Here is a 25,679-nt window from a genome sequence, read left to right on the forward strand (position 1 = left end):
CTTCTTTGCAGAAATGTCTGTTCATGTCCTCTGCCCATTTCTTGATTGGATTATTTGTTCTTTGGGTGTTGAGTTTCCTAAGTTCTTTATAGATTCTGGACACTAGTCCTTTATCTGATATGTCGTTTGCAAATATCTTCTCCCATTCTGTCAGTTGTCTTTTGATTTTGTTTCCTTTGCTGTGCAAAAGCTTTTGATCTTGATGACATCCCAATAGTTCATTTTTGCCCTTGCTTCCCTTGCCTTTTGCGTTGTTCCTAGGAAGATGTTGCTGCGGCTGAGGTCGAAGAGGTTGCTGCCTGTGGTCTCCTCAAGGATTTTGATGGATTCCTTTCGCACATTGAGGTCCTTCATCCATTTTGAGTCTATTTTTGTGTGTGGTGTAAGGAAATGGTCCAATTTCATTTTTCTGCTTGTGGCTGTCCAATTTTCCCAGCACCATTTATTGAAGAGGCTGTCTTTTTTCCATTGGACATTCTTTCCTGCTTTGTCGAAGATTAGTTGACCATAGAGTTGAGGGTCTATTTCTGGGCTCTCTATTCGGTTCCACTGATCTATGTGTCTGTTTTTGTGCCAGTACCATGCTGTCTTGATGATGACAGCTTTGTAATAGAGCTTGAAGTCCGGAATTGTGATGCCACCAACGTTGGCTTTCTTTTTCAATATCCCTTTGGCTATTCGAGGTCTTTTCTGGTTCCATATAAATTTTAGCATTATTTGTTCCATTTCTTTGAAAAAGATGGATGGTACTTTGATAGGAATTGCATTAAATGTGTATATTGCTTTAGGTAGCATAGACATTTTCACAATATTTATTCTTCCAATCCAGGAGCATGGAACATTTTTCCATTTCTTTGTGTCTTCCTCAATTATTTTCAGGAGTACTTCATAGTTTTCTGAGTATAGATTCTGTGCCTCTTTGGTTAGGTTTATTCCTAGGTATCTTATGGTTTTGGGTGCAATTGTAAATGGGATTAACTCCTTAATTTCTCTTTCTTCTGTCTTGCTGTTGGTGTAGAGAAATGCAACTGATTTCTGTGCATTGATTTTATATCCTGACACTTTACTGAATTCCTGTATAAGTTCTAGCAGTTTTGGAGTGGAGTCTTTTGGGTTGTCCACATATAGTATCATATCATCTGCGAAAAGTGATAATTTGACTTCTTCTTTGCCGATTTGGATGCCTTTAATTTCCTCTTGTTGTCTGATTGCTGAGGCTAGGACCTCTAGTACTATGTTGAATAGCAATGGTGATAATGGACATCCCTGCCGTGTTCCTGACCTTAGCGGAAAAGCTTTCAGTTTTTCTCCATTGAGAATGATATTTGCGGTGGGTTTTCATAGATGGCTTTGATGATATTGAGGTATGTGCCCTCTATCCCTAAACTTTGAAGAGTTTTGATCAGGAAGGGATGCTGTACTTTGTCAAATGCTTTTTCAGCATCTATTGAGAGTATCACATGGTTCTTGTTCTTTCTTTTATTGATGTGTTGTATCAGATTGACTGATTTGCGGATGTTGAACCAACCTTGCAGCCCTGGAAAATCCCACTTTGTCGTGGTGAATAATCCTTTTAATGTACTGTTGAATTCTATTGGCTAGTATTTTGTTGAGTATTTTTGCATCTGTGTTCATCAAGGATATTGGTCTATAGCTCTCTTTTTTGATGGGATCCTTGTCTGGCTTTGGGATCAAGGTGATGCTGGCCTCATACAATGAGTTTGGAAGTTTTCCTTCCATTTCTATTTTTTGGAACAGTTTCAGGAGAATAGGAATTAGTTCTTCTTTAAATGTTTGGTAGAATTCCCCCGGGAAGCCGTCTGGCCCTGGGCTTTTGTTTGTTTGGAGATTTTTAATGACTGTTTCAATCTCCTTACTGGTTATGGGTCTGTTCAGGCTTTCTATTTCTTCCTGGTTCAGTTGTGGTAGTTTATATGTTTCTAGGAATGCATCCATTTCTTCCAGATTGTCAAATTTATTGCCGTAGAGTTGCTCATGGTATGTTCTTATAATAGTTTGTATTTCTTTGGTGTTAGTTGTGATCTCTCCTCTTTCATTCATGATTTTATTTATTTGGGTCCTTTCTCTTTTCTTTTTGATAAGTCGGGCCAGGGGTTTATCAATTTTATTAATTCTTTCAAAGAACCAGCTCCTAGTTTCGTTGATTTGTTCTATTGTTTTTTTGGTTTCTATTTCATTGATTTCTGCTGTGATCTTTATGATTTCTCTTCTCCTGCTGGGCTTAGGGTTTCTTTCTTGTTCTTTCTCCAGCTCCTTTAGGTGTAGGGTTAGGTTGTGTACCTGAGACCTTTCTTGTTTCTTGAGAAAGGCCTGTACCGCTATATATTTTCCTCTCAGGACTGCCTTTGTTGTGTCCCACAGATTTTGAACCGTTGTATTTTCATTATCATTTGTTTCCATGATTTTTTTCAATTCTTCTTTAATTTCCCGGTTGACCCATTCATTCTTTAGAAGGATGCTGTTTAGTCTCCATGTATTTGGGTTCTTTCCAAACTTCCTTTTGTGGTTGAGTTCTAGCTTTAGAGCATTGTGGTCTGAACATATGCAGGGAATGATCCCAATCTTTTGATACCAGTTGAGTCCTGATTTAGGACCGAGGATGTGATCTATTCTGGAGAATGTTCCATGTGCACTAGAGAAGAATGTGTATTCTGTTGCTTTGGGATGAAATATTCTGAATATATCTGTGATGTCCATCTGGTCCACTGTGTCATTTAAGGCCTTTATTTCCTTGTTGATCTTTTGCTTGGATGATCTGTCCATTTCAGCGAGGGGAGTGTTAAAGTCCCCTACTATTACTGTATTATTGTTGATGTGTTTCTTTGATTTTGTTATTAATTGGTTTATATAGTTGGCTGCTCCCACGTTGGGGGCATAGATATTTAAAATTGTTAAATCTTCTTGTTGGACAGACCCTTTGAGTATGATATAGTGTCCTTCCTCATCTCTTATTATAGTCTTTGGCTTAAAATCTAATTGATCTGATATAAGGATTGCCACTCCTGCTTTCTTCTGATGTCCATTAGCATGGTAAATTCTTTTCCACCCCCTCACTTTAAATCTGGAGGTGTCTTTTGGCTTAAAATGAGTTTCTTGGAGGCAACATATAGATGGGTTTTGTTTTTTTATCCATTCTGATACCCTGTGTCTTTTGACAGGGGCATTTAGCCCATTCACATTCAGGGTAACTATTGAGAGATATGAATTTAGTGCCATTGTATTGCCTGTAAGGTGACTGTTACTGTATATGGTCTCTGTTCCTTTCTGTTCTACCACTTGTACGCTCTCTCTTTGCTTAGAGGACCCCTTTCAATATTTCCTGTAGAGCTGGTTTGGTGTTTGCAAATTCTTTCAGTTTTTGTTTGTCTTGGAAGCTTTTAATCTCTCCTATTTTAAATGATAGCCTAGCTGGATATAGTATTCTTGGCTGCATGTTTTTCTCGTTTAGTGCTCTGAATATATCATGCTAGCTCTTTCTGGCCTGCCAGGTCACTGTGGATAAGTCTGCTGCCAATCTAATATTTTTACCATTGTATGTTACAGACTTCTTTTCCTGGGATGCTTTCAGGATTTTCTCTTTGTAACTGAGAGTTGTAAATTTTACTATTAGGTGAATGCGTGTGGACCTATTCTTATGATTTTGAGGGGCGTTCTCTGCACCTCCTGGATTTTGATGCTTGTTTTCTTTGCCATATTGAGGAAATTCTCTCCAATAATTCTCTCCAATATACCTTCTGCTCCCCTCTCTCTTTCTTCTTCTTCTGGCATCCCAATTATTCTAATGTTGTTTTATCTCATGGTGTCACTTATCTCTCGAATTCTCCCCTCATGGTCCAGTAGCTGTTTGTCCCTCTTTTGCTCAGCTTCTTTATTCTCTGTCATTTTGTCTTCTATATCACTAATTCTTTCTTCTGCCTCATTTATCCTAGCAGTGAGAGCCTCCATTTTTAAAAAAAGATTTTATTTATTTATTTGACAGAGAGAGATTACAAGTAGACAGAGAGGCAGACAGAGAGAGAGAGAGAGAGAGAGAGAGGGAAGCAGGCTCCCTGCTGAGCAGAGAGCCCAATGCGGGACTCGATCCCAGGACCCTGAGATCATGACCTGAGCCGAAGGCAGTGGCTCAACCCACTGAGCCACCCAGGTGCCCTGAGCCTCCATTTTTGATCGCACCTCATTAATAGCTTTTTTGATTTCAACATGGTTAGATTTTAGTTCTTTTATTTCTCCAGAAGTGGCTTTTATATCTCCCTAGAGGGTTTCTCTAATATCTTCCATGCCTTTTTCGAGCCCGGCTAGAACCTTGAGAATCGTCATTCTGAGCTCTAGATCTGACATATTACCAATGTCTGTATTGATTAGGTCCCTAGCCTTCAATACTGCCTCTTGTTCTTTTTTTTTTTTTTTTGTGGTGAATTTTTCCGCCTTGTCATTTTGTCCAGATTAGAGTATATGAAGGAGCAAGTAAAATACTAAAAGGGAGGCAACAACCCCAGGAAAATAGGCTTTAACCAAATCAGAAGAGATCCCAAATCGTGAGCGGGGAGAAAGTGGGTAAAAAGAGGTTCAGAAGGAAAAAAGAAAAGAAAAGAAACAATTAAAAAAAGAAAACGAATAAAGAAAAATTATAAAAAAGAAAAAATATTTATTAGATAAACTAGTTAAAAAAACGTTAAAAAGAAAAGGGTAAAAGTTAAAAGAATTAGCAGAAGAAGAGAAAAAAAATTGAAAAAGAAGAAAAGATTAAATTAACTGCAAGACTAAAGAATCATGGCGAGAAAGCCATGAGTTTTGTGCTTTGTTTTGCTTTCTCCTCCTCTGGAATTCCACCACTCTCCTTGGTATTGAAACTGCACTCCTTGGTAGGTGAACTTGGTCTTGGTTGGATTTCTTGTTGATCTTCTGGGGGAGGGGCCTGGTGTAGTGATTTGCAAGTGTCTTTGCCCCAGGCGGAATCGCATCACCCTTACCAGGGGCCAGGCTGAGCAATCCGCTCAGGTTTGCTTTCAGGAGCTTTTGTTCCCTGAGCGCTTTCCGTAGAGTTCCGGAGGACGGGAATACAAATGGCGGCCTCCCGGTCTCCAGCCTGGAGGAGCGAGAGCCCAGATCCCCACTCCTCAGTGCGCCATCAGAAAACAGCGCCCAATAACTCCCATCTCCCTGGCCTCCAGCCGCGCTCCAAGCTCACCGAGCCTGCAACTGGTTCAAGGTAACCCCAAGCTGGGAGCTCACTCCTTGGCTCTGTCTCTGTAGCCGGTTTTCCCGTTCTAATACCTGCGAGCTCTGTGACACTCAGACACCCCTGATCTTTCTGTGACCCTGCGGGACCTGAGGCCGTGCTGACCCCCCGTGGGCTTCACCCCAGTTTAGCCTCTGGAGCGATGTCCCTCAGCAGAACAGATTTTTAAATGTCCTGGTTTTGTGCTCCGTTGCTCGGCCGCTTGCCGGGAGCCGGCCCCTCCCCCAGGGTCTATCTTCCTGTCGCTTTGGATTCACTTCTCCACCAGTCCGACCTTTCAGAAAGTGGTTGATTTTCTGTTTCTAGAGTTGCTGTTCTTCTTCCCTTCGATCTCCCATTGGATTTGTAGGTGTTTGCAATCTTTAGATAAGCTATCTAGCTGATCTCCTGCTAGCTGAAGTAGTCTCAGCCTGCTACTTCTCCACCATTTTGACTCCTCCGAGATACTGGTTTTTAAATTTCTTCCTTCCTTTCTTCTTTCCACTGTCTTTATTTTGGTGTAAGGATAAGGCTGGTTTCATAATATGCTTTTAGAATCATTTATAATCATTTAGAATCTCATTTTTAGTAGAGTTTGAGATTGATAGGCTTAAATCTTCTTTGAGTGGTAGAATTAACTGGTGAAGCTCTCTGGTCTAGTAATTTTGTTTGTTAAGAGAGTTTTGATTATTGATTCAATCATCTTACTGTAATTTTTTAAAATTAGGCTCCACGCTAGGCATGGAGCCAAACTGGGGTTTGAACAGAGCTCAAGGTCAAGAGTCAGACACTTAATCCATTACACTACCCAGGTGTCCCCTTATCAATAAATTTTTATTCAGGTTTTCTATTTTTTCATGATTTAAGCTTGAAAGGTTTTAATGTTGGTAGGATTTTTATCCATTTCTTCTATGTTGTCCAGTAGTTTATAGTAGTCCATTGTTTATATTCTCCATTGTTTATAGTAGTCTCTTATGATCCTTTGAATTTTTGTTATCATTTATAACTTCTGTTTAATTTCCAATTTTATTTATTTGAGCTTTTTCTTTTTTTTCCTTACAAGTCTAGGTAATAATTTGTCAGTATGGTTTATCCTTTCAAAGCACCAGTTCTTAGTTTCATTGATCTTTGTAATTTTATTTTTGGCTTCAATTTAATTTCATTCTGATCCTTTTTATTTCCTTCCTCCTACTAAATTTGAACTTCAGTTCTTACTTTTTTTCTAAGTCAATTAAGTGTAAAGCTAAATTATTGATTTGAATCTTTCTTTCTTTCTGACTATTGCTATGAACTTAGCTCTTAGAACTGCTTTTGCTGTGTCCCATAGAATTTGTGTTGTGTTTCCATTTTCATTTGTCTCAAGGCATTTTAAGTTTCTTTTTTGATTAATTCATTGACTCATTGCACAGTATCATGTTGTTTGAATTGCACTTATTCATGAATTTTCTATTTTCTTCTTATTATTATTTTAAAAAGATTTTATTTATTTATTTGACTAACAGAGGTCACAAGTAGGCAGAAAGGCAGGAAGAGAAAGAGGGGAAAGCAGGCTCCCTGTGAGCAGAGCCTGATGCAGGACTCAATCGTAGGACCCTGAGATCATGACCTGAGCTGAAGGCAGAGGCTTAACCCACTGAGCCATCCAGGCGCCCCCATTTTCTTCTTTTGATTGACTTTTAGTTTTATACTTAAAGGAACAACTTCAGAAAACATGCTTAATGTGATTTCAACGTTCTTAAATTTATCAAGTTTTTTTTAAAAAAGATTTTATTTATTTATTTTTTGACACAGAGACACAGCAAGAGAGGGAACAGAAGCAGGGGGAGTAGAAAAGGGAGAAGAAGGCTTCTGGCTGAGCAGGGACCCTGATTTTTTTTTTTTAAAGATTTTATTTATTTATCAGAGAGAGAGAGGGGGAGAGAGCAAGCACAGGCAGACAGAATGGCAGGCAGAGGCAGAGGGAGAAGTAGGCTCCCTGATGAGCAAGGAGCCCGACGCGGGACTCGATCCCAGGACACTGGGATCATGACCCGAGCCGAAGGCAGCCGCTTAACCAACTGAGCCACCCAGGCGTCCCAGGGAACCTGATTTGAGGCTTGATACCAGGACCCTGGGATCATGACCTGAGCTGAAGGCAGATGCTTAATGACTGAGTCACCAAGGCATCCCAATCAAGTCTTCTTTTGTGGCCTAATATGGGATCGATACTGAGGAATGTTCCATGTGCATTTGAGAAGAATGTGTATTCTGCTGCTTTTAGATGGGAAGTTCTTCATATCTTTGATAAGTGCATTTGGTCTAACATGTCATTTAAGGCCATTTTTTTCTCCCCTGCCTTTTAAAATTTTTCTTTTATTTTTTATTTTATTAACATATGATGCATTATTTGCTTCAGGGGTATAATTCTGTGAATCATCAGTCTTACAAAATTCACAACGCTCACCAAAGCACATAGCCTCCCCAAGGTCCATAACCCAGCCACCCCATCCCTCCCTCTCCCCTAACAACCCTCAGTTTGTTTCCTTAGATTAGGAGTCTCTTATGCTTTGTCTCCCTCCCTGGTCCCATCTTGTTTTATTTTATTCCCTCCCTACACCCCACAAGCCCCACCTTGCCTGCCTCTCAAATTCCTCATATCGGGGAGATCATATGATAATTGTCTTTCTCTGATTGACTTATTTCGCTAAGCACAATATCCTCTAGATCAATCCACATCATTGCAAATGGCAAGATTTCATTTCTTTTGATGGCTGCATAGTATTCCATCATATATATATATATATATATATATATATATATATATATATATATATATATATACCACATCTTCTTTTCCATTTATCTGTTGATGGACATCTAGGTTCTTTCCATAGTTTGGCTATTGTGGACATTGCTGCTATAAACATTTGGGTACACATGCCCCTTTGGATCACTACATTTGTATCTTTAGGGTAAATACCCAGTAGTGTGATTGCTGGGTTGTAAGGTAGCTCTATTTTCAACTTTTTGAGGAACACTCATGCTGTTTTCCAGAGTGGTTGCACCAGCTTACATTCCCACCAACAGTGTAGGAGGGTTCTCCTTTCTCACATCCTCGCCAACATCTGTCATTTCCTGATTTGTTGATTTTAGCCATTCTGACTGGTGTGAGGTGGGATCTCATTGTGGTTTTGATTTGTATTTCCCTGATGCCAAGTGCTGTGGAGCACTTTTTCATATGTCTGTTGGCCATCTGGATGTTCTGTGCAGAAATATCTGTTCATGTGCTCTGTCCATTTCTTGATTGGAATATTTGTTCTTTGGGTGTTGAGCTTGATAAGTTCTTTCTAGATTTTGGATACTAGACCTTTATGTGATATGTCATCGGCGAATATCTTCTCCCATTCTGTCAGTTGTCTTTTAGTTTTGTTGCTGTTTCATTTGCTCTGAAAAAGTTTTTGATCTTGATGAAGTCCAAGTAGTTCATTTTTGCCCTTGCTTCCCTTGCCTTTGGTGATGTTTCTAGGAAGAAGTTGCTGTGGCTGAGGTCAAAGAGGTTGCTGCCTGTATTCTCCTCAAGGATTTTGATGGATTTCTGTCTCACATGGAGGTCCTTCATCCATTTGGAGTCTATTTTTTGTGTGTCATGTATGGAAATGGTCCAGGTTCCTTCTTCTGCAGGTGGCTGTCCAATTTTCCCAAAATGATTTGTTGAAGAGACTGTTCCCCCCCCCCCGCCCCACCTTGGGCATTCTTTCCTCAATTGTCAAAGATTAGTTGACCATAGAGTTGAGGGTCTATTTCTGGGCTCTCTATTCTGTTACATTGATCTGTGTGTCTGTTTTTGTGCCGGGACCATATTGCCTTGATGATGACAGCTTTGTAATAGAGCTTGAAGTCTGCAATTGTGATGCCACCAACTTTGGCTTTCTTTTTCAACATTCCTCTGGTATTCAGGATCTTTTCTTGTTCTATATAAATTTTAGGATTATTTGCTTCATTTCTTTGAAAAAATTGATGGTATTTTGATAGGGATTGCATTAAATGTGTAGATTGCTTTAGGTAGCATAGACATTTTCACAATATTTGCTCTTCCAATCCAGGAGCATGGAACATTTTTCCATTTCTTTGTGTCCTCCTGAATTTCTTTCATGAATACTTTATAGTTTTCTGAGTATAGATTCTTTGCCTCTTTGGTTAGGTTTATTCCTAGGTATCTTATGGTTTTAAGTGCAATTTTAAGAGTGTCCTTTTTAAAAAGGGGTTTATTTTATTTTATTTTATTTATTTTATTACTTGACAGCCAGAGATCACAAGTAAACAGAGAGGCAGGCAGAGAGAGAGAGGAGGAAGCAGATTCCCCGCTGAGCAGAGAGCCTGATGCAGGGCTTGATCCCAGGTCCCTGAGATCATGACCTGAGCTGAATGCAGAAGCTTAACCCACTGAGCCACCCAGGTGCCCCAAGAGCCTCCATTTTTTATTGCTTTTTTGATTCAACTTTGTTAGATTTTAGTTCTTTTTTGTCTCTAGGAAGGGATTTTATTTCTCCAGAAAGGGATTCTCTAATATCTTCCATGCCTTTTTTGAGCCCAACTAGCATGTTGATAATTGTCATTCTGAACTCTAGCTATGATTTATTACCAATGTCCATATCATTTAGGTCCCTAGCCTTCGGTACTGCCTCTTGTTCTTTTTTTAATTTTCTCCCCTGTGGTGAGTTTTTCCACTTGTCATTTTATCTGGATAAGAATATATGAATGAGAGAATAAAATACTAAACGGGTGGAAAAGATCCCAGAAAAAAGTACAGTAACTAAATCAGAAGAGACCCCAAATTGGGGGAAGAAGAAAGGGGGTAAAAAGAAGTTTAAAAAAATTAAAGAAAAAAAAATATATATAATTAGACTGGTGAATAGAACAGAGTCACCCACTTGATTTTGGGGTATATTTTGGTCTCTTAGAAGAAATTACCTCCCCCAATTTTTAAAAAATATTTATTTATTTATTTTTCAGAGAGAGAGGAGCAAGAGCGAGCACAAGCAGACAGAGTGGTAGGCAGAGGCAGAGGGAGAAGCAGGCTCCCTGCCAAGCAAGGAGCCCGACGTGGGACTCAATCCCAGGATGCTGGGATCATGACCTGAGCCGAAGGCAGCCGCTTAACCAACTGAGCAACCCAGGTGTCCCACCTCCCAAAATTTTTTAAAGAAAGGAAACCTTATATATACAAAGATAAGGGTAAACATGATGAAGGGATGAAATGTGACTCTAAGGATGAAAATTTAAAAAAATTTCTAAAAAAAGGAATTGATAAGTTGGTTGGATAAAGAAAGAAAAGAAAGTGGAGAGAATTTGCTTAGGCAGGAGACTAGAACAAAGCTCTGTGCTAGATTTAAGGTATATTTTGATCTTTTAGAAGAAGTTGTATCCCAAAATTTTTTAGAGGAAAAACCCCTATATGTATACAAAAAATAAAGTTAGATACAATGAAGGATAAAATATGACTATAATAATGAAGGTTTAAAAAGATATTTTTAGAAAGGGATTATTAAGATAAACTAGTTTAAAACATAAAAGGGCAAAGAGGAAAAGTTAAATTAGAATAAGAAAAAAATTAAAATTAAAAAAATTTAAATAATTTTGCAAGATTAAAGAATCATGGGGAGAAAGGAATGAATTCCATGCTTTGTTTTCCCCTCCTCTGGAATTCTGCTGTTCTCCTTAATCAGTTCTTTATCAGTTCTTCTTGGTTAGCTTGGTCTTGGCTGGATGTTCTTGCTGATCTTCTGGGGGAGGGGCCTGTTGTAGTAATTTTTGCCTGAGGCAGAATTGTGTTGCCCTTGCTGAGGGCCGGGCTAAGTAATCTGCTTGCATTCGCTCTCAGGAACTTTTTTTTTTTTAATTTATTTTCAGCATAATAGTATTCATTGTTTTTGTACCACACCCAGTGCACCATGCAATCCGTGCCCTCTATAATACCCACCACCTGGTACCCCAACCTCCCACCCCCACGCCACTTCAAAACCCTCAGGTTCTTTTTCAGAGTCCATAGTCTCTCATGGTTCACCTCCCCTTCCAATTTCCCCCAACTCCCTTCTCATCTCTATCTCCCCATGTCCTCCATGCTATTTGTTATGCTCCACAAATAAGTGAAACCAGATGATAATTGACCCTCTCTGCTTGACTTATTTCACTCAGCATCATCTCTTCCAGTCCCGTCCATGTTGCTACAAAAATTGGGTATTCATCCTTTCTAATGGAGGCTAATACTCCATAGTGTATATGGACCACATCTTCCTTATCCATTCGTCCGTTGAAGGGTATCTTGGTTCTTTCCACAGTTTGGCGACCATGGCCATTGCTGCTGTAAACATTGGGGTTCAGATGGCCCTTCTTTTCCCTACATATGTATCTTTGGGGTAGAGCTTTTGATCCCTGAACTCTTTCCTTAGAGCCCTGGAGGATGGGAATGAAAATGGCGGCCTCCCGATCTCCAGCCAGAGGAGTTGAGAGCTCAGGTCATCACTTTTAAGTGTGTTCTCAGAGAAAAGCAGTCAATCACTCCTGTCTCCCTGGCCTCGGGCCATACTCTGAGCTCATCTGGCATGTGACCAAGCATTTCTGTCTCTGGCGTGTGTCCCCATTTGGAATATCCAAATCCAGCAGATTTCTGCCTCCAGAGAAGGAAGGTGAGTCTCCCCAGATCTGCCGCTTGTGGAGTTCCTGCTCAAAGAGCAAAGGCTCAACTGTACTATGATCACTGTTTAAGGTAATCCCGAGCTGAGAGCTCACTCCTGGGTTCCATATCTGTAGCCAGCTTCCCCTCTTTGGGCTCCCTCCTCAATGCATTCTCAGAGAAATGCAGTCAATCTCTCCTGTCTCCCTGGTCTCCAGCCACACTCCGAGGTTGCCCAGACTGTGACTGAGCATTTCTATCTCTGGTGCATGGCCCTGTTTGGAGTCTCCAAACCCAGCAGATTCCTGCCATGTCCTCACACACTGCTCCTCCTGAGAAGGAAGGAGGGGGTCTCCCCAGATCTTCCACTTGTGGGGTCCCTGTTTGAAGATTAGTGGCCTAACTGGGCCTCGGATCATGGTTTAAGGTAAGCTCACACTGAGAGCCCACTGCTCAGCTCCATCTCTCCCACTGGCTTCCCTACTCCAACACCTGGTAGCTCTTTCACACCCAGACACCCCTGGTCTTTCTGTGACCCCAAAGGTCCTGAGACCACACTGTCCCTGTGAAGTTTCCACCCGCTGCTTAGCCTCTGGAGTGATGTCCCTCAGTGGAGCAGACTTCTAAAAAATCTGATTTTGTGCTCCACTGCTCCACCGAGTGCAGGGAGCCGGCCCTTCCCCCTGCTGTCTATCTTTCTGTCACTTCAGATTCACTTCTCTGCACATCCTACCTTCAAGAAAGTGGTTGATTTTCTGTTCCTAAATTGCTGCTCTTCTTCTCTTTTATCTCCTGCTGAGTTTGTAGATATTTGGAATGATTTGACTCCTGGGACCAAATGATATTTCAGTCTGCTGCTCCTCTGCCATCTTGCTTCCTCCTTTCCCCAAATATACCATGTTAGCTGCTAAAAATAATATTTATTTTTATGGTTAACAACATTTATAATACATCCTGGTGTGTACTATGTACAAAGCAGTAGATGTGCTGGGCAGATATACCACTCAGAAGATATTGAAAAGCTTTATAACCATTTATGTTATGGACAGAGAACCATTTCCCAACTCAGGTTCAGCTGCTCATCACTTGAAAACCAATACTCAAAGACAAGTGACAGTGGGAAAGGAAAGCCAGCAACCTGGGAAGATGGTGAATTAATGCCTCAAAGACCATCTTTCTTGTCCAGCTGAGACCAGGAGAAGGCTTGGGGAAAGGGAGGGGGCTACATGTGGGAGCAGCAGGTTCCCATCCTGTGACCTGTAAGTGGACATGACCCTGAACAGACATGCTGGATTCTGTGGCAGCTGTTTTCAAATGCAGTCAGGCCTTATCTTGTGGAAAGCCTGGTCCTTCCCTCTTAAAAGGCCAGTGGTCCACAAATCTCAAGGAAAGTAGATTTTTCTGCTACTGACTCAGGTCAGCAAGCAAGAAGCACTAAGTCTGAAGCCAGTTAACCCTTAAGACAGGTTGGATTGCTGTGATATTTGGACATTGTAGCAACATGCTAGCTTCCCTCCCCTAAAAGCAGGCCCAGTGCTGGCAGGCTCTGACCATTCACATAAAACACTCCTCTGAAGGACTGTCCCTATGGAAATACAATTGACTCTTGAACAGCACAGATCCACTTACATGCATTTTTTTTTTTTTTTGATAAATAAGGTCCAGTATTGTAAATGTATTTTCTCTTCCTTATGGTTTTCTTAACATTTTTCTTTCCTCTAGCTTACTTCATTGTAAGAAAACAGTGTATAATACACATAATGTACAGAATATGTGCTAATAAACTGTTTATGTTACTAGTAAACTTCCGGTCTGCAGTAGGCCATTAGTAGTAAGTTCCTGGGGAGTCAAAGTTACACATGTGTTTTTGGCTGCATGGGGGTTGGTTCTCTTAACCCCCACATTGTCTAAGTGTCAGCTGTATTGGCATGGTGATTGAGCCTAAAGGCAGCATGATAGAGAGTGAGAGTTCAGAGCAGTCTTCTGGGAGGACCACATTCAGTGGTGGTGGAGGGATACTGAATTCTGTGGAAGAGACTGGAGACGGTATGAACCCTTTGTGGATGTCAAGGTGGGTTCTCATTTGATTCTTTGTTTCTTCTCTATTTCTGGTCAAGCCAACAGCTCAGGGACCTCCTCTAGAAAGAGACAAATGTCTCAGGAGGCTGGTCTTTCTTGTGCATTTAGGACCTCTCTCCAGAAAATCTATAATTGGCTCTCAGGGGGTTGCCTCTCCCTTCTGGGCAATTGTCAGCTTCCCTATGATAGAGGAAGGACCTGCAAGGAAAGGGCACAGGGATCTGGGTTCTAGCAGGGGAGATGGAGAGTGGAGGACAGAATGGATTTGGGGCACAGAGAGTGACTGGTAAGCTGTTGCCAATCAGTGCTCTGCATGACTTCAGCTTGAGCTCACAGAGGGAGAGCACTGAAGGCAGGAAACATCAATATTGTGAAGCCCTCAGCCCACCTTCACACATATTCTCCTCACTATTTTCCTTTAGGATTGTTATTTCAGGTGAGTTTCCTATTTTTGTATAATTCTTTGCAGCTTGGTTCACAGATCCTTTTAGAAAACTAAGGAATTGGTCTTTGCAGAGTTTTCTCCTCTAACCAGTAACACATTTCCTTTAACTCAGAGAGGCAAAAGGTCTCTTCTTCAGAGGTCTTTAAGGAAATACTACAGTCTTCCTCCAGAATCCTATTGTTGCCATTTCTATCACTGGGACCTTAAGAAGCTGGTTTTCAATCTCCCTCCTGCACCCTGCTCATTTCCTTGTCTCCTGGAAGTAGACCACAAATCGTCATGAGGACAGCATTGGTTTGAGAAGGACACATTCACACTGTTTTCCTTCACAATGGAGATTTATCCTATTTCTCATGGGATAATAGATATGGCATATGCCTAACATCATGATGTTTTCCTTAAACATTTTTGTTATATTTTCTACTTTATTACAGAGTAAATGCCAAAGAAAGCTAAAGAGAATTAAATTAAGAATCCAAACTAATGAAAATTTATTTACTATTTGTTTTCTGTTTATAAAAACAACACATTTACCAGATATTTTGAAATATATGGGAATAAACTTTATTCATTTTCTAAGGAATAATTAAATTCACAGTTTCCAAAGAAAAAAATAAAAATTGCATTTCCACCAGTGGTGAGAGTTTTAACTGAACACCCCCTGCTATGACTTTTACCTATACAGGGTTGAGCCTGTGATTGGGTGTTTTTCAGAAAATGGATAATTTTCACTATTTTCATTTCCCTCTCTGTTAGAATGGAGTTTTCAAGCACAAAACTTAGCTCCTTCCCTATTTGATGGTCTCTCTCTCTTTCTAGGCAATAGTGACCTTCCCTCCAGTGGCCCTGCACACACCCCATACCTCTGCTTTCCTTTTGCCCCCACCCCTTTCCTTGAAAAACAGGTCTGGGATGCTGTGGTCTGAAAGGCCAGGGTTATCTTACAATAAAAAATCAGTTTTTACAAGAATGAACTTTTAAAAAAACTCCCAAGAACAATCTGATTTGGGAGATAGAATACAGCCATATTTCCAGAAACTCTACTAGTGGATTCTGTGACCACACACATTGAAGTTAGATATTCCATGGGGGTTGGAAATTGGGGTTAATTAGCTCATGTATAGGTGGATCACACCACATTGGCCTTCTAAAAAATGACTTAATACCCTGAGCCCTCCTAACATTTATATTTCACCCTTTGTTTCCATTCTCATCTCTTGTTTTCTGACCACATTCCTGGATAGGTTAGCATTGTTTAGCATTTGTTCAGTGGCCTAATGAAGGTTAATAGCATCGGGGACATTGTAATGTGTTTGTTCTCCTCATATTGTGAGTGTGTGTGTGTGTGTGTGTGTGTGTGTGTGTGTGTGTGTTGGGGGGCTGGGTTTTGCCAAGACTGAGGTCTTACTGGTAACTTAGAGAATGCCAGTCAGGGACATATGTCTCTGACTGCTGATGTTTTGGCACTTGGAGGTCAATGGGACTTCTTTTCTTTTGTTTCCCCTGACTTGTTCTCATCCTCACTCTGTTCCCTGAAATCTGTTCCCTGAAATCTTGGTTCCTCTCCAGGATAGTTGGAACGAAGGAAATAGCATGTTGCTCCTTTAGACAATGTCATGAAATGGATTTCAATAGGCACACGTGAATTTTGCAACAAAATCATGAAACTTATGTTTGTCGTCATCGTGTTGTTCTCCATTGTGCTGCTTTCTGGTTTCAGCCAGCTGAATGCTGCCACAGGAAAGAAGGCTTCCACTTCATTTACGACCTGGAGAGTGAGTGAGTGGAATCTATAGGGATGCAAATCTTGGTTGACTATAGGGATAAATGGCTGTGTCAGTATGATCTACTTTTGACACTAATTCCTGGGGTGATAATGAGCTATTTATGACTGGAGGTTCTTGACTGGCCTGCATGTCTACCTCTCCTGGGAGAGTAATGGTGTAGAAAGGACCCAATATTCACATTGGGTTTGGGGTGCATAAATGATATAGAGGTTATAGAAGGTCCTCAGAGGAAAGCCAAATTCATACCACCAAGAACACTGAGGTACAGGATGTGGAATAAGACAGTAACAGAACTTCTGGAATTTCTAGGTTCATGTAGTGCAGAACCCCCACTGTTCAGGTCACATGGGCTTTGGTTGTGGCACAAGTGGTTTTAAACATCAGTGTTTATTGAGGCTTCATCTTTGTTTAGAACTTTGTTGAGTATGGTGGATATAAATTGTAATATCTGTGATAGAGGAACCAGTAGTTTTCCAAAAGGGAGAAAGTGCAAACAACAGAATAATGAATGATCACTTCAAGGCAGTGCTCCCCAGGTTCCAGCTGTGTGGACTCTTCCTCTTCCATTCTGGTTACCTTGGGCCCAGCTTCCTCAGCACCATTCAAGTGCAGGTAGACCCCATCACCCCAGTTTCTAAAAGCCTCAGGTGTGACCTGGTGCTTATAGGATAGAGCTCCAGTTCGTCATGACGGGACAGGACCCTTGCACTCTGGTCCTGGACCATCTCTCCATCCTTACCTTCCATGTTCTTTGCCTCAGTCCTAATGCTTCTCCAGAAAAGAAATTCTTTTAATTGTCCTTGGCTACTTTCTCACAACACCTCCTTCCTTGTACATACACAGACCCATTTTTAGATCTTAAAAGCTCAATGACATGTCTTTGCTTCCATGGATGCCTCTCATGCTTAGATTGCTCGGTCCACTCTCCTGCCTATTGCCTGGCCAGCTCTTCCCTGTCTTGTGAAACTGATCCTACAATCTACTTTCCCTGACCAGATTCTCACACTTCCTCCACTCCTTTGTATTTGGTCTCTCTGTTCCCACAGAACCTATACTTCCCTGCACTGTCACTGGTCACATTTCCAATATAAAATCTTGAATGACTCAATGGAACCAGTATTTAAAGAAGGTTGTCTTGCTAAGGGAGAGGGAAAATTGGGGACTAGCAGGCCACAGAGAGGTAACTGTACTGAGATGGTCATGAAGGGGCTGTGAAAGCAGTGGTGTGCAATGAGGAGAGAATGTGTAAGGGATGTCACTGATTGGAGGTGGGGAATGGGAGAGGACATTCAGATGAAAATGACTATTATATGGTAAGGGCAGTATCAAGACATAATTTTTCACCACTCACCTGTTTGATTGTGACTGAGAAGGATGGAGGAATTCATGTTTGATCACGCTGATCATGTTTTGAGCTGAGGGTAGGGCCTGTCTAGCAAGCATTTGGAGGGTGTTCAGGAGGGAGGATGTGTGGCTGGATCTACAGATTAGGATTGTGGTTTCACTGTGTCACAGAAATACTGTGTTGAATTAACAGGGTGGAGGGCTCTGAAGACTGCTGGTATTTGGATGAACTCTCTAGAGTGAGAACATGCACAATTAAGGACAGCCCCAGGAACAGGAGTTGGACAAGGGGTAAGCCACTACAAAGAGGGACAGGTGAGGATGTGCAAGGGACTTGTATTCTGGATACTCAACATCATTGTTTTCATTTTAGCCCTACTTATCTCAGAGTTGGTGTATGAGAAGAGATGCACTAGAATCTCTCCTTTAATCTCTGCCAGAGAGCAGCTTGGATGATCCCTATGGAAATGGTTGCTCTAGAAAACCAAACTATTACAGAATTTGTCCTCCTTGGTTTCCATGACATAGCTGAGCTGCATCTCCTTTTCTTTATTGTGTTCACTGTCATCTACATCTCCACTGTCATGGGGAATGTGCTAATCATTGCGGTGGTGGTTAGCTCACAGAGGCTCCACACACCCATGTATTTCTTCCTGGCTAACTTGTCCTTCCTGGAGATCTTCTACACCTCCACAGTGGTGCCAAAAATGCTGCAGGGCTTCTTGCAGAAGGCAGCCATCTCTGTGGCTGGATGCTTGCTCCAGTTCTTTATCTTCGGTTCTCTAGCCACAGCTGAATGCTTCATGCTGGCCGTCATGGCCTATGATCGATACCTGGCAATCTGCTATCCACTCCACTATCCCCTTCTGATGGGGCCCAGAGGGTGCTTGGGGCTGGTGCTCATAGCTTGGTTCTCTGGTTTCATGGTGGATGGATTGGTTGTGGCCCTAATGGGCCAACTGAGGTTCTGTGGCCCCAGCCAGATTGACCACTTTTACTGTGACTTCATGCCTTTGATGGGCCTTGCCTGCTCAGATCCCAGCATTGCCCAGATGACAACATTTGTTCTCTCTGTGGTCTGCCTCACTATCCCCTTTGGACTGATTCTGACATCCTATGCCCGGATTGTGGTAGTTGTGCTAAGAGTCCCTGCAGGGGCCCAGAGGCAGAGGGCTTTCTCCACTTGTTCCTCCCACCTGGCAGTAGTGTCCACCTTCTATGGAACTCTCATGGTCTTGTACATTGCACCGTCTGCCGTCCACTCCCCACTCCTCTCCAAGGTCTTTGCTCTGCTCTACACTGTGGTCACCCCTCTTCTCAATCCTGTGATCTACACCCTAAGGAATAAGGAGATTCATCATGCACTGCAGAGGCTTTTGTGTATTAAGCACATTGAAACACCTGATTGAAGGAGGAGGGTGGTGAAGATTTTATTTGGACTTTGGATGTCTCCACTGGGGTTTCTTTCAGAACTGGCTGGTTGGGGAGGAAGAACTTTGCTCTATTTTGACATTTCCCTTTGCAAAATGTTCTATAGTTACTCTAAAAAAGATTAAAAAATTTCAAGTGCTAACTTAAAATTTACTTTTATCTTTTATTCTTTTTAAAATAGGCTATGTAAGGGCACCTGGGTGGCTCAGTGGGTTAAAGCCTCTGCCTTCAGCTCAGGTCATGATCCCAGGGTCCTGGGATCGAGCCCCAGGTTTGTCTTTCTGCTCAGTGGGGAGCCTGCTTCTCTCTCTCTCTCTGTCTGCCTCTCTGCCTACTTGTGATCTCTGTCTGTCAAATAAATAAATAAAATCTTAAAAAAAATAAAAATAATAAAATAAAATAGCCTATGTATATTTAATAGAGAAAATAGATACACAAAAGTAGCAACAGAAAGCTGACCTGGAAATATTAGCTACTAGTATTGTGTGTGGATTGTGAAACTTTGTAGTCTGTCCTTCCACTGGACGCTATGTCTCAAACATCTTTCTATTTCACGAAGTATGTACTTACGTATTCTTTTGGGTTTTTTAGAATGGCTAAACATGATTTGTTTAAATAATGTTCTATTGTGGAATCTTTTTAGTTATTTGCAGTTCATTCACCATACAAACATAGTTCACATCCAGATTTTATTACAATAAATCTTTAGAACTTCAATTGCCTGGTCTAAGGATCTCTAATATTTTTTAAAACTTAAAAATGAATGCATTTTATTTCTTTTAAATTTTTTTATTGTAGACAATTTCAAACATATGAAAGTAGAGAAAAAATTATAGCAACCCCATGTAGCGATCGTACAGCTTCAGTATCTGTATTTGCCAACTCTGTTTCAATGAACTGTACCTCCTTCTTTTTCTCAAAATTTTAGAGCACATTCAGAAGTGTACATTGTATAATACATATTCCACATATAAATATTCACTGTGCTCTATGACTGGTAAAGACATTTTTAATTAACTTTATTTTTAATACCAATACAGTTAACATACAGTGTATTATTAGTTTCAGGTGTACAATATAGTGATTCATCACTTCCATAGATCACCCTGTGCTCATCATGACCAAATACACTTCTTAATTCCCACCACCTAGTCCACCCATCCCCCACCCACCCCTCCTCTGGTGACCACTAGTTTGTTCTCTATAGTTAAGAATCTGTTTCATGGGCACCTGAGTGGCTTAGCTGGTTAAACATATGCCTTTGGCTCAGGTCATGATCCCAGAGTCTGGGAATGGAGAACTGTGTTGGGCTCCCTGTGCAGCTGGGAGTCTGCTTCTCCCTCTGCTTCCCTGCCCCACTAGCAACCCCCACTCACTTGTTCACTCTCTCTCTCTCAAATAAATAAAATCTTTAAAAACGAGTTTGCTTCATGGTTTGTTTTTCTCTTTTTCCCCTTGGTTCACTTCTTTAGTTTCTTAAAAACTCCGCATGTGGTTGAAATCACAGGAATTTGTCTTTCTATGACTTCTTTAACTTAGCATGATACCTTCTAGTTCATCCATGTCATTGCAAGTGGCATGATTTCATTCCTTTTGAAGGCTGAGCAATATTCCATTGTAAATATATGCTACATATTCTTTATCCATTCATCTGTTGATGGACAATTAAATTTTTTCTTTTTTGGCTATTGTAGATAATGCTGCTATAAACATCAGGATATATGTATTCCTTGAATTAGTGTTTTTGTATTTTTTTAGGAAAAATAGTGTGTCATTACTGGATCATAGGGTAGCTCTATTTTTACCTTTTTGAGGAACCTCCATACTGTTTTCTATATTGACTGTACCAGTTTGCATTCCCACCAACAGTGTAAGAGGGCTTCCCTTTTACTGTATCCTCACTAACATCTGTTGTTCCTGATTTATTAAATTTAGTATTCTGACCAGTGTGAGGTGATATCTCATTGTGGTTTTGATTATGAGTGATGTTGAGCATGTTTTTATATGTCTGTTAGCCATCTGTACATTTTTATGGAGAAATATATATTCATTTCTTCTGCCCATTTCTTTCTTTTTTATGATTCATAAAATAGAGCTTTTATTTTGTTTTATTAATTTTTAAAAATTTTTTCAGTGGAACAGTATTCATTATTTTTGCACCACACCCAGTGCTCCATGCAATCCGTGCCCTCTATAATACCCACCACCTGGTGCCCTGATCTCCCAACCCCTGCCACTTCAAATCCCTCAGATTGTTTTTCAGAGTCCATAGTCTCTTTTTTTTGTTGTTGTTCTTTCTTTTTTTTATTAATTAAATTTATTTATTTTCAGCATAACAGTATTCATTATTTTTGTACCACACCCAGTGCTCCATGCAATCTGTGCCCTCTATAATACCCACCACCTGGTACCCCAACCTCCCACCCCCCCACCACTTCATTCCCCTCAGATTGTTTTTCAGAGTCCATAGTCTCTCATGGTTCACCTCCCCTTCCAATTTCCCCCAAATCCCTTCTCCTCTCCAACTCCCCATGTCCTCCATGCTATTTGTTATGCTCCACACATAAGTGAAACCATATGATAATTGACTCTCTCTGCTTGACTTATTTCACTCAGCATAATCTCTTCCAGTCCCATCCATGTTGCTACAAAAGTTGGGTATTCGTCCTTTCTGATGGAGGCATCATACTCCATAGTGTATATGGACCACATCTTCTTATCCATTCGTCCGTTGAAGGGCATCTTGGTTCTTTCCACAGTTTGGTGACCGTGGCCATTGCTGCTATAAACATTGGGGTACAGATGGCCCTTCTTTTCACTACATTTGTGTCTTTGGGGCAAATACCCAGTATTGCAATTGCAGGGTCATAGGGAAGTTCTATTTTTAATTTCTTGAGGAATCTCCACTCTGTTCTCCAAAGTGGCTGCACCAACTTGCATTCCCACCAACAGTGTAAGAGGGTTCCCCTTTCTCCACATCCCCTCCAACACATGTTGTTTCCTGTCTTGCTAATTTTGGCCATTATAACTGGTGTAAGATGATATCTCAATGTGGTTTTGATTTGAATCTCCCTGATGGCTAGTGATGATGAACATTTTTTCATGTGTCTGATAGCCATTTGTGCCTCCATTGGAGAATTGTCTGTTCATATCTTCTGCCCATTTCTTTACATGATTATCTGTTATGTGTGTGTTGGGTTTGAGGAGTTCTTTCTAGATCCTGGATATCAGCCTTTTGTCTGTACTGTCATTTGTGAGTATCTTCTCCCACTCTGTGGGTTGCCTCTTTGTTTTGTTGACTGCTTCCTTTGCTGTGAAGAACGTTTTGATCTTGATGAAGTTCCAAGAATTCATTTTCACTTTTGTTTCCTTTGCCTTCAGAGACTTATCTTGAAAGAATTTGCTGTGGCTGATATCGAAGAGATTACTGCCTATGTTCTCCTCTAGGATTCTGATGGATTCCTGAATCACGCTGAGGTCTTTTATCCATTTCAAGTTTATCTTTGTGTATGGTGTAAGAGAGGGTCAAGTTACATTCTTCTACACATAGCTGTTTAATTTTCCCAGCACCATTTATTGAAGAAACTCTCTTTTTCCCACTGTATATTTTTTTCCTGGTCTGTCAAAGATTATTTGACCATAGAGTTGCAGGTCTATATCTGGGCTCTCTACTCTGTTCCACTGGTCTTTGTGTCTGTTTTTGTGCCAGTCCCATGCTGTCTTGGTGATCACAGCTTTGTAGTAAAGCTTCAAATCAGGCAACGTGATGCCCCTAGTTTTGTTTTTCTTTTTTAACATTTCTGTAGCAATTCGGGGTCTCTTCTGACTCCACACAAATTTTAGGATTGTTTGCTCCAGCTCTTTGAAAAATGCTGGTGGAATTTTGATCAGAATGGCATTGAAAGTATAGATTGCTCTTGGCAGTATAGATATTTTCTAGGACTTTTATGGTTACCTGACTCCATTTAGGTCTTTAATCCATTTTGAATTTAATTTTGTGTGTGGTGCAAGAAAGTGGTCCAGTTTCATTTTTCGGCATGTGACTGCCCGATTTTAAAAACACCATTTGTTGAAGAGCCTGTCTTTTTCCTATTGGATGTTATTTCCTGCTTTGTTAAAGATTAATTGCCCATATAATTATGGGTTTATTTCAGGGTTTTCTATTCTGTTCTATTGATTTATGTGTTTATTTTTGTGCCAGTATCATACTGTTTTGATCACTACAGCTTTGTAATATAATTCAAAACCCTGAATTGTGATGCCTCTTGCTTTGCTTTTCTTTTTCAAGATTTCTTCAACCATTCAGGGTCTTTTGTGGTTCCATACAAATTCTTGGAATTGTTCTAATTCTGTAAAAAATGTTACTGATATTTTGATAAAGATTGTATTAAGTATGTAGATTGCTTTAGTTAATATTTTTTTTAAAAACTATAATCCATGAGCCAGGAATGTCTTTCCATTTTGTTGAGCCTTCTTCAGTTTCTTTCATCAGTGATTTTTATAGTTTTCAGAGTGCAGGTCTTTCAATTCCTTGCTTAAGTTTATTCCTACATACTTTATTATTTTTGGTGAAATTGTAAGTGGGTGGTTTTCTTAATTTCTATTTCTGCTGCTTCATTATTAGTATATAGACATGCAACAGATTTCTGTACATTGATTTTGTATCCTGAGACGTTACTGAATTCATTTACCAGTTGTAGTATACCAGTAATACCAGTTGTATGTACATCATTAGTTCTTGATGTAGTGTTCAGTGATTCCTTAGTTATGTATAACACGCAGGGCAAGGAAGGCATATGTGATGTGAACTGAGTTTGCTAGTATTTTGCTTAGTATTTTTGCATCTATGTTTATCAGATGTAGTTATGTTTTTTTTTTTTTTTCTTTGTGGTGTCTATATCTGGTTTTGGTGTTAGGGTAATGCTGGTCTCATAAAATGAATTTGGAAGTTTTCCTTCCTCTTCCATTTTTTAGAATAGTTTGAGAAGAGTAGGTATTATCTCTTCTTTAAATGTTTGATAGAATTTGCCTGTGAGGCTGTCTGGTCTTGGACTTTTGTTTTTTTGGGGGGAGTGTTTTGATTACTGATTCAATTTCCTTGCTAGTAATTGGTCTGTTCAAATTTTTTATTTCTTCCTGCTTCCATTTTGGTATTTTATATGTTTCTGGGAATTTATCCAGTTTTTCTAGATCATCAATTGGTAACATATAATTTTTCACAATATTTGCTTACAATTGTTTGTATATCTGTGGTGTTGGTTATTTCTCCTCTCTCATTGGCAATTTTGCTTATGTGAGTCTTTCTCTCTTTTTTTTCTTGATGAATCTAGCTAGAGGTTTATAAATTTTGTTGATGCTTTCAAAGAGCCAGCTTCAGGTTTCAACAATCGGTTCTATTGCTTTTTGTTTGTTTGTTTTGTGTTTGTTTTTGCTGTTGTTTTAGTTTCTACATCATTTATTTCTGCTCTTTTTATTATTTTCTTCCTTCTCCTGGTTTGGGGTTTTGTATTTTTTTCCTATACTTTAGGTGTGAGGTGAGGTTGTTTCTTTGAGATTTTTTTTTGCTTCTTGAGGTTGGCCTGTATTACTATATACTTATGTCTTTGAATTGCTTTTGCAGCAGCCCAGCAATTTGGGCCATTATGTTTTAATTTTCATTTGGTTCCATATACATTTGGATTTCTTCATTGATTTCCCAGTTGGCCCACTGATTGTTTAGTAACATGTTATTTAGCCTCCTTGCATTTGTGCTCTACAGTTTTTCTTGTTGTTGCTTTCTAGTTTCTTACTGTTGTATTGAGAAAAAAATGTATGGTATGACTTTGATTTTTTTGAATTTGTTGAGACTTGTGGCCCAATATGTGATTTGTTCCAGAGAATGTTCATTCTATGTACATTTGGCAAGAATGTGTTTTCTAATTTATTAAAATGAATGTTCTGACAGTACAGACTAAAGGTTGATATCCAGGATCTATAAAGAATCCTCAAATTCAACATGCACAAAACAGACAATCATATCAAAAAATGGGCAGAAGATATGAATAGACACATCTCCAAGGAAGACATACAAATGGCTATCAGACACATGAAAAAATGTTCATCATCACTAGCCATCAGGGAGATTCAAATTAAAACCACATTGAGATACCACCTTACACCAGTTAGAATGGCCAAAATTAGCAAGACAGGAAACAACATGTGTTGGAGGGGATGTGGAGAAAGGGGAACCCTCTTACACTGTTGGTGGGAATGCAAGTTGGTGCAGCCACTTTGGAGAACAGTGTGGAGATTCCTCAAGAAATTAAAAATAGAACTTCCCTATGACCTTGCAATTGCACTCCTGGGTATTTACCCCAAAGATACAGATGTCGTGAAAAGAAGGGCCATCTGTACCCCAATGTTTATAGCAGCAATGGCCACAGTCGCCAAACTGTGGAAAGCACCAAGATGTCCTTCAATGGATGAATGGATAAGGAAGATGTGGTCCATATACACTATGGAGTATGATGCCTCTATCAGAAAGGATGAATACCCAACTTTTGTAGCAACATGAATGGGACTGGAAGAGATGATGCTGAGTGAAATAAGTCAAGCAGAGAGAGTCAATTATCATATGGTTTCACTTATTTGTGGAGCATAACAAATAGCATGGAGGACATGGGGAGTTAGGAGAAGGGAGTTGGGGGAAATTGGAAGGGGAGG

General features: G+C 40.2%; 1 protein-coding gene across 1 annotated transcript; it reads left to right on the forward strand.

Moving 5' to 3' along the window:
• Nucleotides 1-17,723: 17,723 nt before the first annotated feature.
• LOC101676368 (olfactory receptor 11A1) lies at nt 17,724-19,000 on the forward strand. Its single transcript, XM_004766795.2, has one exon. The coding sequence runs from the start codon at nt 17,999-18,001 to the stop codon at nt 18,953-18,955; it is 957 nt and encodes a 318-aa protein (XP_004766852.2). The 5' UTR covers nt 17,724-17,998; the 3' UTR covers nt 18,956-19,000.
• Nucleotides 19,001-25,679: the final 6,679 nt, after the last annotated feature.

This window comes from Mustela putorius, unplaced genomic scaffold (genome assembly GCF_011764305.1).
Source record: "Mustela putorius furo isolate JIRA1106 unplaced genomic scaffold, ASM1176430v1.1 tig00000905_pilon_pilon_pilon, whole genome shotgun sequence".
NCBI classification, from domain to species: domain Eukaryota; kingdom Metazoa; phylum Chordata; class Mammalia; order Carnivora; family Mustelidae; genus Mustela; species Mustela putorius.

What these genes read in the sequence shown, in the direction of transcription:
- LOC101676368 (XM_004766795.2), top strand. Translation starts at nt 17,999, where the DNA reads ATGATCCCTATGGAAATGGTTGCTCTAGAAAACCAAACTATTACAGAA.